Source organism: Oncorhynchus mykiss, chromosome 5 (genome assembly GCF_013265735.2).
Source record: "Oncorhynchus mykiss isolate Arlee chromosome 5, USDA_OmykA_1.1, whole genome shotgun sequence".
Lineage (NCBI taxonomy): Eukaryota > Metazoa > Chordata > Actinopteri > Salmoniformes > Salmonidae > Oncorhynchus > Oncorhynchus mykiss.
In genome coordinates this window covers 14,911,618-14,925,916 of record NC_048569.1, presented here as the reverse complement: position 1 = coordinate 14,925,916, position 14,299 = coordinate 14,911,618, and the positions used below count along the sequence as shown (strand labels likewise).

At 44.2% G+C, this 14,299-nt stretch overlaps 2 protein-coding genes across 3 annotated transcripts; one reads left to right on the top strand and one right to left on the bottom strand.

Moving 5' to 3' along the window:
- Positions 1–376: 376 nt before the first annotated feature.
- Positions 377–11,052, top strand: phyhd1 (phytanoyl-CoA dioxygenase domain containing 1). Of its 2 annotated transcripts, XM_021601857.2 has the most exons (12): positions 377–623; positions 1,092–1,250; positions 1,644–1,649; positions 4,599–4,674; positions 4,791–4,838; positions 4,975–5,030; positions 5,246–5,308; positions 5,405–5,426; positions 5,545–5,673; positions 5,905–6,021; positions 6,445–6,571; positions 8,775–11,052. In XM_021601857.2, exons 1-12 carry the CDS (start codon positions 591–593, stop codon positions 8,821–8,823), a joined length of 885 nt encoding a protein of 294 aa, XP_021457532.1. In that variant the 5' UTR covers positions 377–590; the 3' UTR covers positions 8,824–11,052. The 2 variants fall into 2 exon arrangements, with proteins under 2 accessions (XP_021457532.1, XP_021457533.1); XM_021601858.2 differs by lacking the exon at positions 1,644–1,649 and having other exon boundaries at positions 379–623.
- Positions 9,239–13,402, bottom strand: dolk (dolichol kinase). Its single transcript, XM_021601856.2, has one exon. The coding sequence runs from the start codon at positions 13,377–13,379 to the stop codon at positions 11,766–11,768; it is 1,614 nt and encodes a 537-aa protein (XP_021457531.1). The 5' UTR covers positions 13,380–13,402; the 3' UTR covers positions 9,239–11,765.
- Positions 13,403–14,299: the final 897 nt, after the last annotated feature.

The following is a 14,299-nucleotide window of genomic DNA, read 5'->3' as shown; positions in this document are numbered from 1 at the left end:
TCACTGCCTCCATGTATTTATTTCCATTAATGACTTGCCTGCTGATATCGACCCCAATTCTAAACAATTGTCAATGGAGAATCTCCATTCAAAGTACCTTTTTAGTCCAGAACAATAGGCCTAATCTGGGAAACCAGCCTTTAAAATCTCAGCAACAGCCGATGTACAACAGTTTTAAAGAATGCCCACTATCCAGTTCAAGCGTTTGGATGGGATGGCTGTTTGAATGTTAAATAACGAGATAGAGACATTGATGCGAGTAACCAGTCTTGTTCAGTACATCACAACACATCCGGGTATCTCAAGCACCCCGGTAAAACCCAAGAGTTGCAGTAATGAACATTTACCAACAGATGGCATCACTGTGAAATCTTACACCCATAACAATGGCGTTTGGGGATGAATTGCAGATACAGTTAGGCCTAGGTCCCGAGCAGCAGCATCGAAATGGTTAACATCGAAAATCCTATTACTTCACTACTGTTACATTTTAATCGAGTTAGACGTCTACATCACGTGGTACTTCTAAACAGTTTAGACCAGGAGAACCCGGTTAAATTGGATACGGAGCTTCATTTTGAGTTTTCAGCATGGACTTTCTAACAGATCAAGATGCGAAAAAGGTCAGCCTAAAATGTAGACCTAAGCGTATATATTTATAATAATTTTGTATTGTATTTACTGTCAATCCTGCGTAGTCATGGCTCTCATAGCGATGGCTATCGTCATTTATATAATTTCAGTAAATCCGTTACTTATCCTGTAGGCTGCACAGATATGAGAAGTAGGCTACATTTTGTGCAACAATGTGACATTTTTGTCCATACAGTGAAAATGCAACTTGCATGCCCGTGATTCAAGTGATTTACAACGTAGCACATGCATCCTACTCCCTGAATTAATTGTAGACCATCAGCAACCTTTACATAACTTCAGCTGCTGCCAAGACCTCGGCTACAATTCTAATTAAAAAACGAAACTAACGTAAACACATTTTGTGAAAATTCAAGTAACAGCCAAACAATTTATTTCTATAGGACTCTAGTGTGCATATACTGTGGTGGTGAATACTTTCTGGACCTTTTCAACAGTACCAGGAGGACGGGTACCTGATCCTGGACGGGCTCCTCAGCCCGGCGGAGTGTGATGAGCTCCGGCTGAGGATGGGAGAGATCGTGGACCGGATGGACGTTCCAGAACATTGTCGGATCCAGTTCTCCACTAATCACGACGAGCAGTTGAAAACACAGGTTAACATCCCACTGGGCAAAACTGGTTGATTCAACGTCACTTCCACGTTATTTCAAGAAAAACATTAAATGTGTTGACATTGAATCAACTTGGAAAACTGATTTGCAAAAAGTAATCAATGTAAGGGACATTTTTTCTCACCCAACTTTTAACCTAAATCCAGTGAAAGGGGGGGGGGGGGGGGGGGGGGGCTCGTGTTGAATTCACATTAGTTGACAACTCAACCAAATGTAAATCAAAACGAGATGTTGAGCCTACATCTGTGCCTGGTGGGATTGCACAGGAATTGATTATGTCTGCTGAAGCCTACATTGAGTGAACACTGGTTTGCTTTCTGCACCATTTGACCCAACCATGTGTCTTCTCCATGCCTACCTATTAAAATGATAAAGATGCAGGTAAGGTTCTTTATTCCCTCCTATGCATTTCCTCCCTCTAGAATTATCTTTATAATAATTCCTTTGCCAATGCTCATGTGTGACCCTGGCTGTCACCTGTGTAACATTATCGCACTCCACACTGCCCTTCCCCACCTGGACAAAATGAGCACCTATGTGAGAATGCTGTTCATTGACTTCAGCGTTCAACAACACATTTGCCACGCTGATCCTCAACACGGGGCCCCCTCAGGGGTGTGTGCTTAGTCCCCTCCTGTAATCCATGTTCACCCACGACTGCATGGCCAAGCACGACTCCAACAGCATTAAGTTTGCTGACGACACAACAGTGGTTGGCCTGATCACCGACAACGATGAGACAGCCTATAGGAAAGAGGCCAGAGACCTGGCAGTGTGGTACCAGGACAACAACCTTTCCCTCAACGTGAGCAAGACAAAGGAGCTGATCGTGGACTACAGGAAAAGGAGGACCAAACACGCCCCCATTCACATCAGTGGTGCTGTAGTGGAGTGGGTTGAGAGTTTCAAGTTCCTTGGTGTCCACATCACCAAGAAACTATCATGGTCCAAACACACCAAGACAGTCGTGAAGAGGGCACGACAACACATTTTCCCCCTCAGGAGGCTGAAAAGATTTGGCATGGGTCCCCAGATCCTCAAAAGGTTCTAGAGCTGCCCCATCGAGCATCCTGATTGGTTGCATCACCGCCTGGTATACAGTGCCTTGCGAAAGTATTCGGCCCCCTTGAACTTTGCGACCTTTTGCCACATTTCAGGCTTCAAACATAAAGATATAAAACTGTATTTTTTTGTGAAGAATCAACAGCAAGTGGGACACAATCATGAAGTGGAACGACATTTATTGGATATTTCAAACTTTTTTAACAAATCAAAAACTGAAAAATTGGGCGTGCAAAATTATTCAGCCCCCTTAAGTTAATACTTTGTAGCACCACCTTTTGCTGCGATTACAGCTGTAAGTCGCTTGGGGTATGTCTCTATCAGTTTTGCACATCGAGAGACCGAATTTTTTTCCCATTCCTGCTTGCAAAACAGCTCGAGCTCAGTGAGGTTGGATGGAGAGCATTTGTGAACAGCAGTTTTCAGTTCTTTCCACAGATTCTCGATTGGATTCAGGTCTGGACTTTGACTTGGCCATTCTAACACCTGGATATGTTTATTTTTGAACCATTCCATTGTAGATTTTGCTTTATGTTTTGGATCATTGTCTTGTTGGAAGACAAATCTCCGTCCCAGTCTCAGGTCTTTTGCAGACTCCATCAGGTTTTCTTCCAGAATGGTCCTGTATTTGGCTCCATCCATCTTCCCATCAATTTTAACCATCTTCCCTGTCCCTGCTGAAGAAAAGCAGGCCCAAACCATGATGCTGCCACCACCATGTTTGACAGTGGGGATGGTGTGTTCAGCTGTGTTGCTTTTACGCCAAACATAACGTTTTGCATTGTTGCCAAAAAGTTCAATTTTGGTTTCATCTGACCAGAGCACCTTCTTCCACATGTTTGGTGTGTCTCCCAGGTGGCTTGTGGCAAACTTTAAACGACACTTTTTATGGATATCTTTAAGAAATGGCTTTCTTCTTGCCACTCTTCCATAAAGGCCAGATTTGTGCAATATACGACTGATTGTTGTCCTATGGACAGAGTCTCCCACCTCAGCTGTAGATCTCTGCAGTTCATCCAGAGTGATCATGGGCCTCTTGGCTGCATCTCTGATCAGTCTTCTCCTTGTATGAGCTGAAAGTTTAGAGGGACGGCCAGGTCTTGGTAGATTTGCAGTGGTCTGATACTCCTTCCATTTCAATATTATCGCTTGCACAGTGCTCCTTGGGATGTTTAAAGCTTGGGAAATCTTTTTGTATCCAAATCCGGCTTTAAACTTCTTCACAACAGTATCTCGGACCTGCCTGGTGTGTTCCTTGTTCTTCATGATGCTCTCTGCGCTTTTAACGGACCTCTGAGACTATCACAGTGCAGGTGCATTTATACGGAGACTTGATTACACACAGGTGGATTGTATTTATCATCATTAGTCATTTAGGTCAACATTGGATCATTCAGAGATCCTCACTGAACTTCTGGAGAGAGTTTGCTGCACTGAACGTAAAGGGGCTGAATAATTTTGCACGCCCAATTTTTCAGTTTTTGATTTGTTAAAAAAGTTTGAAATATCCAATAAATGTCGTTCCACTTCATGATTGTGTCCCACTTGTTGTTGATTCTTCACAAAAAAATACAGTTTTATATCTTTATGTTTGAAGCCTGAAATGTGGCAAAAGGTCGCAAAGTTCAAGGGGGCCTAATACTTTCGCAAGGCACTGTAGCAACTGCTCGGCAGCAGACCGTAAGGCGCTAGAGGGTAGTGCGTACGGCCCAGTACATCATTGGGGCGAAGCTTCCTGCCATCCAGGACCTATATACTAGGGGGTGTCAGAGGAAGGGCCAAAAATTGTCAGTGACTCCAGTCACCCTAGTCACAGACTGTCTTCTCTGCTACCGCACGGCAAGCGGTACCGGAGTGCCAAGTCTAGTTCCAGAAGGCTCCTTAACAGTTTCTACCCCCAAGCCATAAGACTGCTGAACAATTAATCAAAAGGCCACCTGGACTATTTACATTGACACCCTCCCCCTTTGTTTTTACACTGCTGCTACTTGCTGTTTTACCCCTACCTACATGTACAAATGACCTCGACTAACCTATACCCCCGCACATTGACTCGGTACCCCCTGTATATAGCCTCGTTATTTTGTTACTTTTTATTTTATTGTTTACTTTAGTTTATTTAGTAAATATTATTTAGTAAATCTTGAACTGCATCGTTGGTTAAAGGCTTGTAAGTAAGCATTTCATGGTAAGGTCCTGTTGTATTCGGCACAAAAAAAATGTGATTTGATCTTATAGCTGGAATACCTTATCCTTATCTATCTGCAGGGAAACGCTGACTACTTCATCACCAGTGGAGATAAGATCCGCTTCTTCTTTGAGAAAGGAGTTTTTGATGATAAAGGTGAGGCCTTATTATGAATGAAGGTTAATCTCTCATCTCACTGAAATGTGAAGCAATATAGAATGTGTTGGATTTATTTGACATTGATTGACAGCTAAGTGTCACTTGCTTTATAGGAGATTTCACCGTGCCAAAAGAACGCTCTCTCAACAAAATTGGACATGGTGAGTTTCAAATCTTTGATTAGATGTGGTGCTTATCTTTCAAAAGTTTTGAAAATCATTTTTTTTGCCAAGACTATCAGATAGATTTAGTATCCAGTAATCTACAGTATTCATGATCCATTTTCATCTCCAATAGCACTCCATGCCTATGAGCCTTTATACAAAACTGCCACTCATTCACCCAAGATTCAGGTGAGAATTCCTTCAGCAGCTAGTCAGTAAAGGACACAACAGAAACTGTTACAGTTAGACTAACACTGAATAATACAGACTTAACTCTTATCTGTATTTTTTTGAAACTGCACTGTCGGTTAGGGGCTCATAAGTAAGCATTTCACTGTAATACCTGTTGTATTCGGCGCATGTGACTTACAAAATTTGATTTGATTGCTCTGTTTGTCTCCCAGGGTATAGCCAAGAAGCTTGGTCTGAAGAGTCCTGTGATTTTGCAAAGCATGTACATTTTCAAGGTAGAGTGCACACCAGCTTTTTACCTTTCACTAGTCTGACTGTTTCTTTAGAAAGTGTGGTAACTGGTCCTGACATTACTCGGTTGTGTTTTTCAGCAACCAGGGATCGGTGGAGAAGGTAAGAAAATGACTGAAACAACTGTTTACGAATACTGTAGAGTTTCTGTGTCTGTGATTTTGTGTGTGTGTGTGTGTATTTTGAACCCCATATGGCACTTTGCCTGCTTGTTTGTCAGTGACGCCCCACCAAGATGCTACATTCCTCCACACGGAGCCCCTGGGCAGGGTGATGGGCGTGTGGATCGCCCTGGAGGATGCCACCCTGGACAATGGCTGCTTGTGGTTCATCCCCGGCTCACACAACAGTAAGGCACTAATGATGACCTTTGACCCATATTAAAAGTCCATTCATTATTCATTGGTGCCGAGACACGGGACTGGTTATTTATCTCAGCTCCTCCTTTGAGATTTCAAAACAAGTTCAAGTAAATTGAGAACCACTGCCTTCATCAGTCTCAACCAGGTTTTGAATAACAGGGGTGCCCCCCTAAGGAGTCAGCATGTAATTCAAACCATGATCTCCCCCTTCCCTCTAGATGGTATCACCCGACGTATGGTTCGGACCCCTGAAGGCACCTATCCCCTGACAGACTTTGTTGGGAGAGAGGCAACCTATGACGATAAGCTGTTCATACCTGCACCTGTCAAAAAAGGTATGTGGCTCATTTCTACTGCTAACTGTCAACTAGCCTGTAATGGTGGGTCGCATAATATTTACATAAAATAAACCAAAGTGTGCCTCGCTCTTGACATCAGGGACACTGACCTCAAAAGGGTTGGTTAATAACTGCCAAACAGACCTCAGTGTTGTCTTTTCCACTGTGTGAGAGGGAGCAGGGAGGAGTGGGGGTCAAAGGGTACTGAGTGGTACAGACCGAAGCACACAGCCAGTTAACACTTCATTGACTTTTCTTTAGTAAGTAGTCTTTAGTAACCGTTAAAGCTGAGTTACAATCAGAAAGTATCAACATGCACAGTTGACTTGAAAACTGGTCTGTCAGGTTCATGACTGTTCCATAGAGAAACATTGATAGCAGGTTAGTAAGTAACTGTCTATCTATTTTGTCTCTGCTCAGGTGGGGTGGTGCTGATCGAGGGAAAGGTTGTCCATAAAAGTGAGCAGAACGCGTCAGAAAAATCGCGCCATGTCTACACTTTCCACATCATGGAGTCTCAGGAGACAAAATGGAACCCTGAGAACTGGTGAGTGTATGACAATGTTCTCTTCCTATGAAGTCAAACACACATAATCCAGGAAAATAGGTAATAGTCAATGCTCAATTAGGAACTGGGTGGTTCGAACCCTGAATTTCTTATTGGCTGACAGCCGTGGTATATCAGCCCATATACAATGCATTCGGAAATTATTCAGACCCCTTGACTTTTTCCACATTTTTCTACGTTACAGCCTTATTCTAAAATGGATTAAATCGTTTTTTCCCCCTCATCAATTTACACACACTACCACATAATGATACATCAAAAACAGGTTTTTACAAGTGTATTAAAAATAAACTTAAATATTACATTTCCATAAGTATTCAGACCCTTTACTCAGTACTTTGTTGAAGCACCTTTGACAGCGATTACAGCCTTGAGTCTTCTTGGATAAGATGCTACAAGCTTGGTACACCAGTATTTGGGGAGTTTCTCCCATTCTTCTCTGCAGATCCTCTCAAGGTCTGTCAGGTTGGATGGGTAGTGTCACTGCACAGCTATTTTCAGGTCTCTCCAGAGATGTTCGATCAGGTTCAAGTCCGGGCTCTGGATTGGCCACTCAAGGACATTCACAGAATTGTCCCGAAGCCACTCTTGCGTTGTCTGGGCTGTGTGCTTTGGGCTGTTGTCCTGTTGGAAGGTGAACTGTCGTCCCAGTCTGAGAACCTGCTCCAGAGCACTCAGGACTTCATCAAGGATCTCTCTGTACTTTGTTCCAGTCATCTTTCCCTTGATCCTGAGTCTCCCAGTCCCTGCCGCTGAAAAACATCCCCACAGCATGATGCTGCCACCACCATGCTTCACCTTAGGGATGGTGCCAGGTTTCTTCCAGATGTGATGCTTGGCATTCAATCTTCAATCTTGGTTTCATCAGACAAGATCATCTTGTTTCTAATGGTCTGAGAGTCATTTAGGTGCCTTTTGGCAAACTCCATGCAGGCTGTCATGTGCCTTTTACTGTCAAGTGGCTTACTTCTGACCACTCTACCATAAAAGCCTGATTGGTGGAGTGCTGCAGAGATGTTGTCCTTCTGGAAGGTTCTCCCATCTCCACAGAGGAACTCTGGAGCTCTGTCAGAGTGACCATCGGGTTCTTGGACACCTCCCTGACCAAGGCCATTTCTCCCTATTGCTCAGTTTGACTAGGCGGCCAGCTCTAGGAAGAGTCTTGGTGGTTCCAAACTTCTTCAATTGAAGAATAACGGAGGCCACTTTGTTCTTGGGGACCTTCAATGCTGCAGACATTTTTTGGTCCCCTTCCCCAGATCTGTGCCTCGACACAATCCTGTCTTGGAGCTCTACTGACAATTCCTTCGACCTCATGGCTTGGTTTTTGCTCTGACACGCCCTGTCAACTGTGGGACCTTATATAGACAGGTGTGTGCATTTCCAAATCATGTCCAATCAATTGAATTTACCACATGTGGACTCCAATCAAGTTGTAGAAACATCTCAAGGATGATATATTCCATTTTAGAATAAGGCTGTAATGTGGAAAAAGTGAAGGGGTCTGAATACTTTCCAAATGCACTGTATACCACAGGTAGGACAAAGCATTTATTTTTACTGTTCTAATTACATTGGTAACCAGTTTATAATAGCAATAAGGCACCTTGGGGGTTTGTGGTATGTGACCAGGCACTCCGCGTTGCATCGTACATAAGAACAGCCCTTAGCCGGGGTATATTGGCCATAGACCACACCCCCTCGGGCCTTATTGCTTAATTATAAACTGGGTGGTTTGAGCCCTGAATTCTGAATGGCTGAAGGCTACGGCACATCATAACGTATACCACAGGTATGACAAAATATTTAGTTTTACTGCTCTAATTACATTGGTAGCCAGTTTATAATAGCAATAGGGCTCCTCTGTGGATTGTAATATGGCCAATATACCACGGCTAAGGGCTGTGTCCAGGCACTCTGCGTTGCGTGTAAGAAAAGCCCTTAGCCGTGGTATACTGGCAATATACCACATCACCTCGGAACTTATTATTTAAATGTACACCTTTTTTATTGGTTAGTGAGTGTTCCAAATGGATCTTCGTCAGGTCTTTCACAGAATAGCACACATGAGGCATTGGCGTCACGCTGTACACTTCTGATACATTGAAATAAATACAGTAAGAGATTAGGGGGGATATAAGAAGGTGTTGAGGTAAAGGTGTTCCTCACTCTTTTTTGACAGGTTACAGCCCACAGAGGACCTTCCTTTCCCTGCCCTGTACACCAAGTAATCCTGGTTCACTATGTCTGCCACTACACTGAATGGATGGACAGAGGAAGACACCTTCACTTGTCCCTAGAGAAGATTAGTGAAAACAATTATCAGAATTGGGCTGCCTGTGTGTGTGCACGTGCTTCAGGGTATTAGTCAGAAGACATGTAGTTAGGCTTTATAAGATTAGTGAACATTTAGTAGTAGCACACTGAAGTGAGCAATGAACCAATGTGTTTGTGTGTAGAACAGTTAATTCAAATCATGTGTTTTAGCAGTTAATCTCATTCAGATTCCCTTAAGTATCCAATTTATCTTCTCTCTGATCATAAACAGGTTTGCCTCATCAAGGTATGTCTTCCTGATAGATCAATGTGAGACATTATGCCCACAAATATACCCTGCTATCTCTGGATGAAAAACAGACAAACATCTAGCATAAAAGGCCTTTAATGATGCAACAATCTGCCATGCAATACAAGTGTTTCCTGTCAAAGGCAAGAAAAAGCTCATAAATTATCATTACGGATTATTGGAAAAGGCAACAAACAAAATACTACTTATTTATTACAGATTCATCAAATACTGTCAGTTCCATGCTGAGAAAACAAGTAAACAAACATTATAAAAAGAGAAGGTCTCTCCAGAATGCACAGTAAACTGGAGGAAGGGGAATTGGAGCCTGGCTGTACCAGACTCAATGTGCACTCTATGGTTTGAGTGCCAATTTCGGTCTAGTTTAACTAGGCTATGGGAACGCAGAGGCTCCTATGGACCACAGGAGGTTGGTGGTACCTTATTTGGGGAGGATGGGCTTCTGGTAATGGCTGGAGCGGATTGGTATCAAATACATGGTCTCCATGTGTTTGATGCCATTACATTCGCTCCATTCCAGACATTGAGTCATCCTCCCCTCAGCAGCCTCCACTGCTATGGACAGTTGTAGTTTAACGTGACATGTCTGACTTAGAGGCGTTTACACAGGCAGATCAATTCTGATAACAAGCTGATCTGATTGGTCAAGACTAATTAGTGGAAAAATATCAGAAGAATTGGGCTGCCTGTCTAAACACAGCCAGATAGCGAAAGATACATCTACAGATAACTAGTATAGCATCTCAATGTTAGCTGATTTAATTTTAAAAAGGTACATGTAGTTACTTTCATTACACCATAAATACATACCTTCCTGCAGCTTATAAACACTATCAGGAAATGAATTTAATCACTTCAAAATTTAACAAAACATGAATTCAATATGTTCATGACATGTGGCCCTGTTATATCATCTCTACAATTGATTTCCAATATACAAATCAGATTTTGGGGGGGGTGAACGTTAAGGAAATTCATGTATATTTTGGAGAGGGTCCTATCAAAACACCCGGATAAAAGACAAAGGATTCATACAAAACTGAAAAGACACTGTAGGGTAATTTCTGTATACAAGTTACAGTAAAGGATTTCAAAATGTTTAAATGTCATGCTATAGTGTATAAACTGCTGCCATATTGAAGAATCAACCAGTCTACTTCAACACAAACCATGCTGTCAGCTAGAGTACCTACAGTACTAGGTAATGTGTGATACAAAATATACTTCTTTAAGGCAAATATGTCCCGCAATCAGTCCGTAATATTGCCACAACAAGAAATGCAAATATATTATAGTCAGATGAAATTGTAACAACAAAAAAATGCTCTGAAAAACAAATGATCAAATGATGTTCTTCAAAAGGCTGTACAAAGGTAGCTTTCCTTTAGCAAAAAAAAGAAGCCCATCACAATTTGTTAAAACGTGCCATTAACCAGTGTCTGCCATGACTGCTGATCAGGGCAGGGACACTTAATTCTGGCTAAAATACATTTTGTCCAATGTACTGAACTCCATCTCCTGTTGTATAATTCAGTAGTTTGGGATTTCAGCGTGTTAGTGACTCAGGGACATTCATCCTCTGTCCCTCGAATCCCCCACCTCCATCAAGACAGAGCTGGGTCATATTCACTAATAATAATAATAATAATAATAATAATGTGGGTGCTTCTATTTGTCCTATTTTACACATGTACACGTGTTAATACGCATGTGTGAATTGGAAATGTATTATTTTCTTGCATATCCCAACTCTGAGACATCTTTGCAGTGGGGTCATGGCCAGGGTCAGCCATTATCAACAGTGGTTAGGCACCAAACAGAATAAAACAGACTGAAACAAGGCGGGACTACCCCAAACTTGTCCAATGAGGAATGCTCGTTTTCATTTTCGTTGCCAAACATTTTGCTACGGTGTGCCCTAATGAATACGACCCTGCTCTCAAACAAAATTATTTAACCTCCCTTATCCTCACCAAGCAACTGATATGAAAAAAAAAAAGTGTGTATTTTGAACCAACTTGTTGTATTCTAGCTGAACATCACTGATTCTATTGTCATGCTGTTGTCCCACAAAATGAAGAGCAAAATCTAGAGTGTATGTTCCGTCTTCATGTATTTCTCATAATGTATGCAAGCTCATTCCCTAGCTAGCAGTGCTATCAGATTGTACTTCATCCTTCTTTGTGCCAGCCATATTGATTTTCCCACACACGGTCATGTTAGTGGAGAGATTATCAATGCAACATAATATAACAGATCAGAACTTTTACTCTCACAAAGCAACAAAACAAAACAATCCTCAGTCATCCAATGAGGATTTCCATACATTCCCTTAGACTTTAAAATTCAGAAATTACATTGGTTAGCCTTTCCACTCTGACCTCTGGTCAAGAGGTCACCGTGTGGCTGTGTTTAAGTGCATCTGCTCAGCCGCTGATCACAGACTGAGGAGACCAACTGATCTACAAATCGCCTTGCATCCTAAACGGATACTCACTATGATTTGCAGATCTGTCAGTCTGCCGCCGCCGACTGCAAGGTAGTCGATCTCAAACATGACCTGTGTGCGGTGCTCCACGGGGGCCATCAGAGCAGCAGCAGGATGAAGAGGTAAAGCGGGAGCAGCAGGTTGTCTATCTGCGAGGTGTAGGCCTCCAGCATGGCTACCATGGTGATGGAGCCCACGATCCATGAGTAGGTGGAGTTCAGATTGATGGTGGGGTCGAATATGAGGAAGATAGCCACAGCGATGATCTGGGCAAATACCGACGTGGCGGTGCCCTCCACTGTCTTCTTGGTGCCCGGCCAGCGGATCTCGCCCATGCTGCTGCCGAACACCGACGCCACTGTGTCCCCCACACCCACCGCCAGCACCCCGGCGTAGGGCACCAGGCCCCCCGCCCCGGGCAGGATGCCTTTGGGGGCGCAGGGCCCCGGGAACAGCCAGATAGGCAGGGACATGCCCAGGAGGAGGTAGATGTGGGTGAGGATGAGAGGTCCAGAGTCACGCTCGTCCAGGAACAGGGTGAGTAACTGACGGAGGAGTTGACCCAGCGGGCGGATGCGGAAGTAGCGCACATACTCCAGGAGCAGGAAGGCCCCCAGGCAGCCCACGGACGCCACGTGTAGGAGCTGGCGGTCATACACCAGGCCTGGGACGAAGGTGGCTACTACAATGAGGTGGAAGTACTTTCTGACTACCGTAGAGGCCTGGTGCTTCTTGGAGCCTGACTGGCGCTGGTAGTTCTGGTGCAGCACAACCAGGGTGGCCAGTGTGGCCAACAGCACCCAGTACCCCAGCAGGCACAGACGCTTGTCGTTCAGAGTCACAAAGTCCAGCAGCCACATGATGGGGTGGCGGCGGATGAGGAGGGAGAGCCAGGGCATGAGGATCCCCAGGCCCAGCACAGCCGTCATCATGTGGAAGAAGAGCGACGACACCCAGGTCTCAGACTCCATGAAGCAGAAGAGCAGGGCGAAAAACACCCCTAGGAGAAGAGATCCTACCACCACCACGGGCAGGAAGTAGTGGACAGGCTCCCCTTTAACCTCAGCCATGTTGAGTGAGCGCTTTATGAGCTGGTTGACGATGAAGCTGATGCCCCCGACGATGAGGAGGGCCTCGCCGGGCGTGAAGCAGCGCGGTAGCAGGTAGAGCACGATCAGACTCAGGTAGACGAATATCAGCAGCACCTCCAGAACCTCAATCACCTCCGACACCGTTAGGGTCTGCTTCACTGTGTACAGGATGGCACTGCTCGCCACACCAGCAATCACGCATGTGTTGGTGGGCACTGGCCTTGTGATGCCCAGCGCGAGGAGCGACAGGAACAGTGCCAGCATCATGCCTGTCACTGTGACCACCATGGAGAAACGCTCAAAGTAGACGTTCCCCGAGGCGGCGCACTTCTCCCGCAGCGCCACACCCAGCAGGGGCATCACCATGACGGCTGGGACGATGCCGCTGTTGGCTGACAGGCGCCACTGAAAGACGGCGTTGCCATTACGGAGCAGGCGGTCCCACTTGTGCTGCACGTAGAAGGCCTGGATGACCAGGGCCACGCAGCACCAGGAGTGCTGATTCCACACGGCCATGTGGACACACATCACCACAGAGAAGACCACTGCAGACTCCACCAGTACCGGGTTGGTCTGCATGGTTGCAATCGGGGGAGAAGACAGGGAGGGAGGGCGGTTCATGGCAGAGGACTCCAGCTCGAACACAAATCTCTTATTTAAAAGGTCTGTCAATTCCTTTCTGCTGCACACATCATGGTTAGTTCTTATTTTAGTCCACAATCTTAGGCCTGTCCTGTATCTGTGAAGACAAAGTATCAAAATGGCTGAAGCAAAATACAGTGAAAAACGATTTAATGAGAATCAAAACGTTGAATATATTAGAAAAATTAAACCATTGTTCTCCCATTACACTCACACTTATTTCAAAAGATCCACACCCCATATCGACTGTTGAAATAGCACTGAACCTTGGCCCACTGACTAATGCCGCGTTCAGTCGCCAGTCGAATTAGGAAACTCGGAAATGTCCGACATGCTAACTGGTTAAACATCACACGTGTATAACTGGACATTTTCTAGATTCGACTAGTATGTGAACGCGGCATAATGCCCATGACCGATTGCCACACTTAGCATTCACTCCCAAATGAACTGTCATGTAGCTAAAAGTGATCATGACTAATAATTGCTATGGATGAATTATTTACCAGAAATTGTACTAGACAGTAAAGTCTAGAGATGACAATACAAAAGGGCAAGTCTAGACAACTAGAAATGCCTTAACTCCAACATTTTTCTCATACAAGAGGTGGTGAGGGTTCAAATTATTTATACGGTATCTTTAAAACGAACGATTTATGGTAACAAGCGTTAATTCATGATCATTCGAGATATCAAATAGCTTTTCGGCTTTATGCATTTGAACTGCTACATAACGTGGCCTTGCTACAGATCCCTCTCACTGTAGTGAGAAATGCTTGAATGCAATTTCAGCGGATGCAGCGACCCCGCATCCTAGTTAACGTTAGCAAAAAATAATCTGACAAATGTACTGAGTTGAGTTCTCGTTCAGATAACCGTTTAATGGTCGAATACCGGCT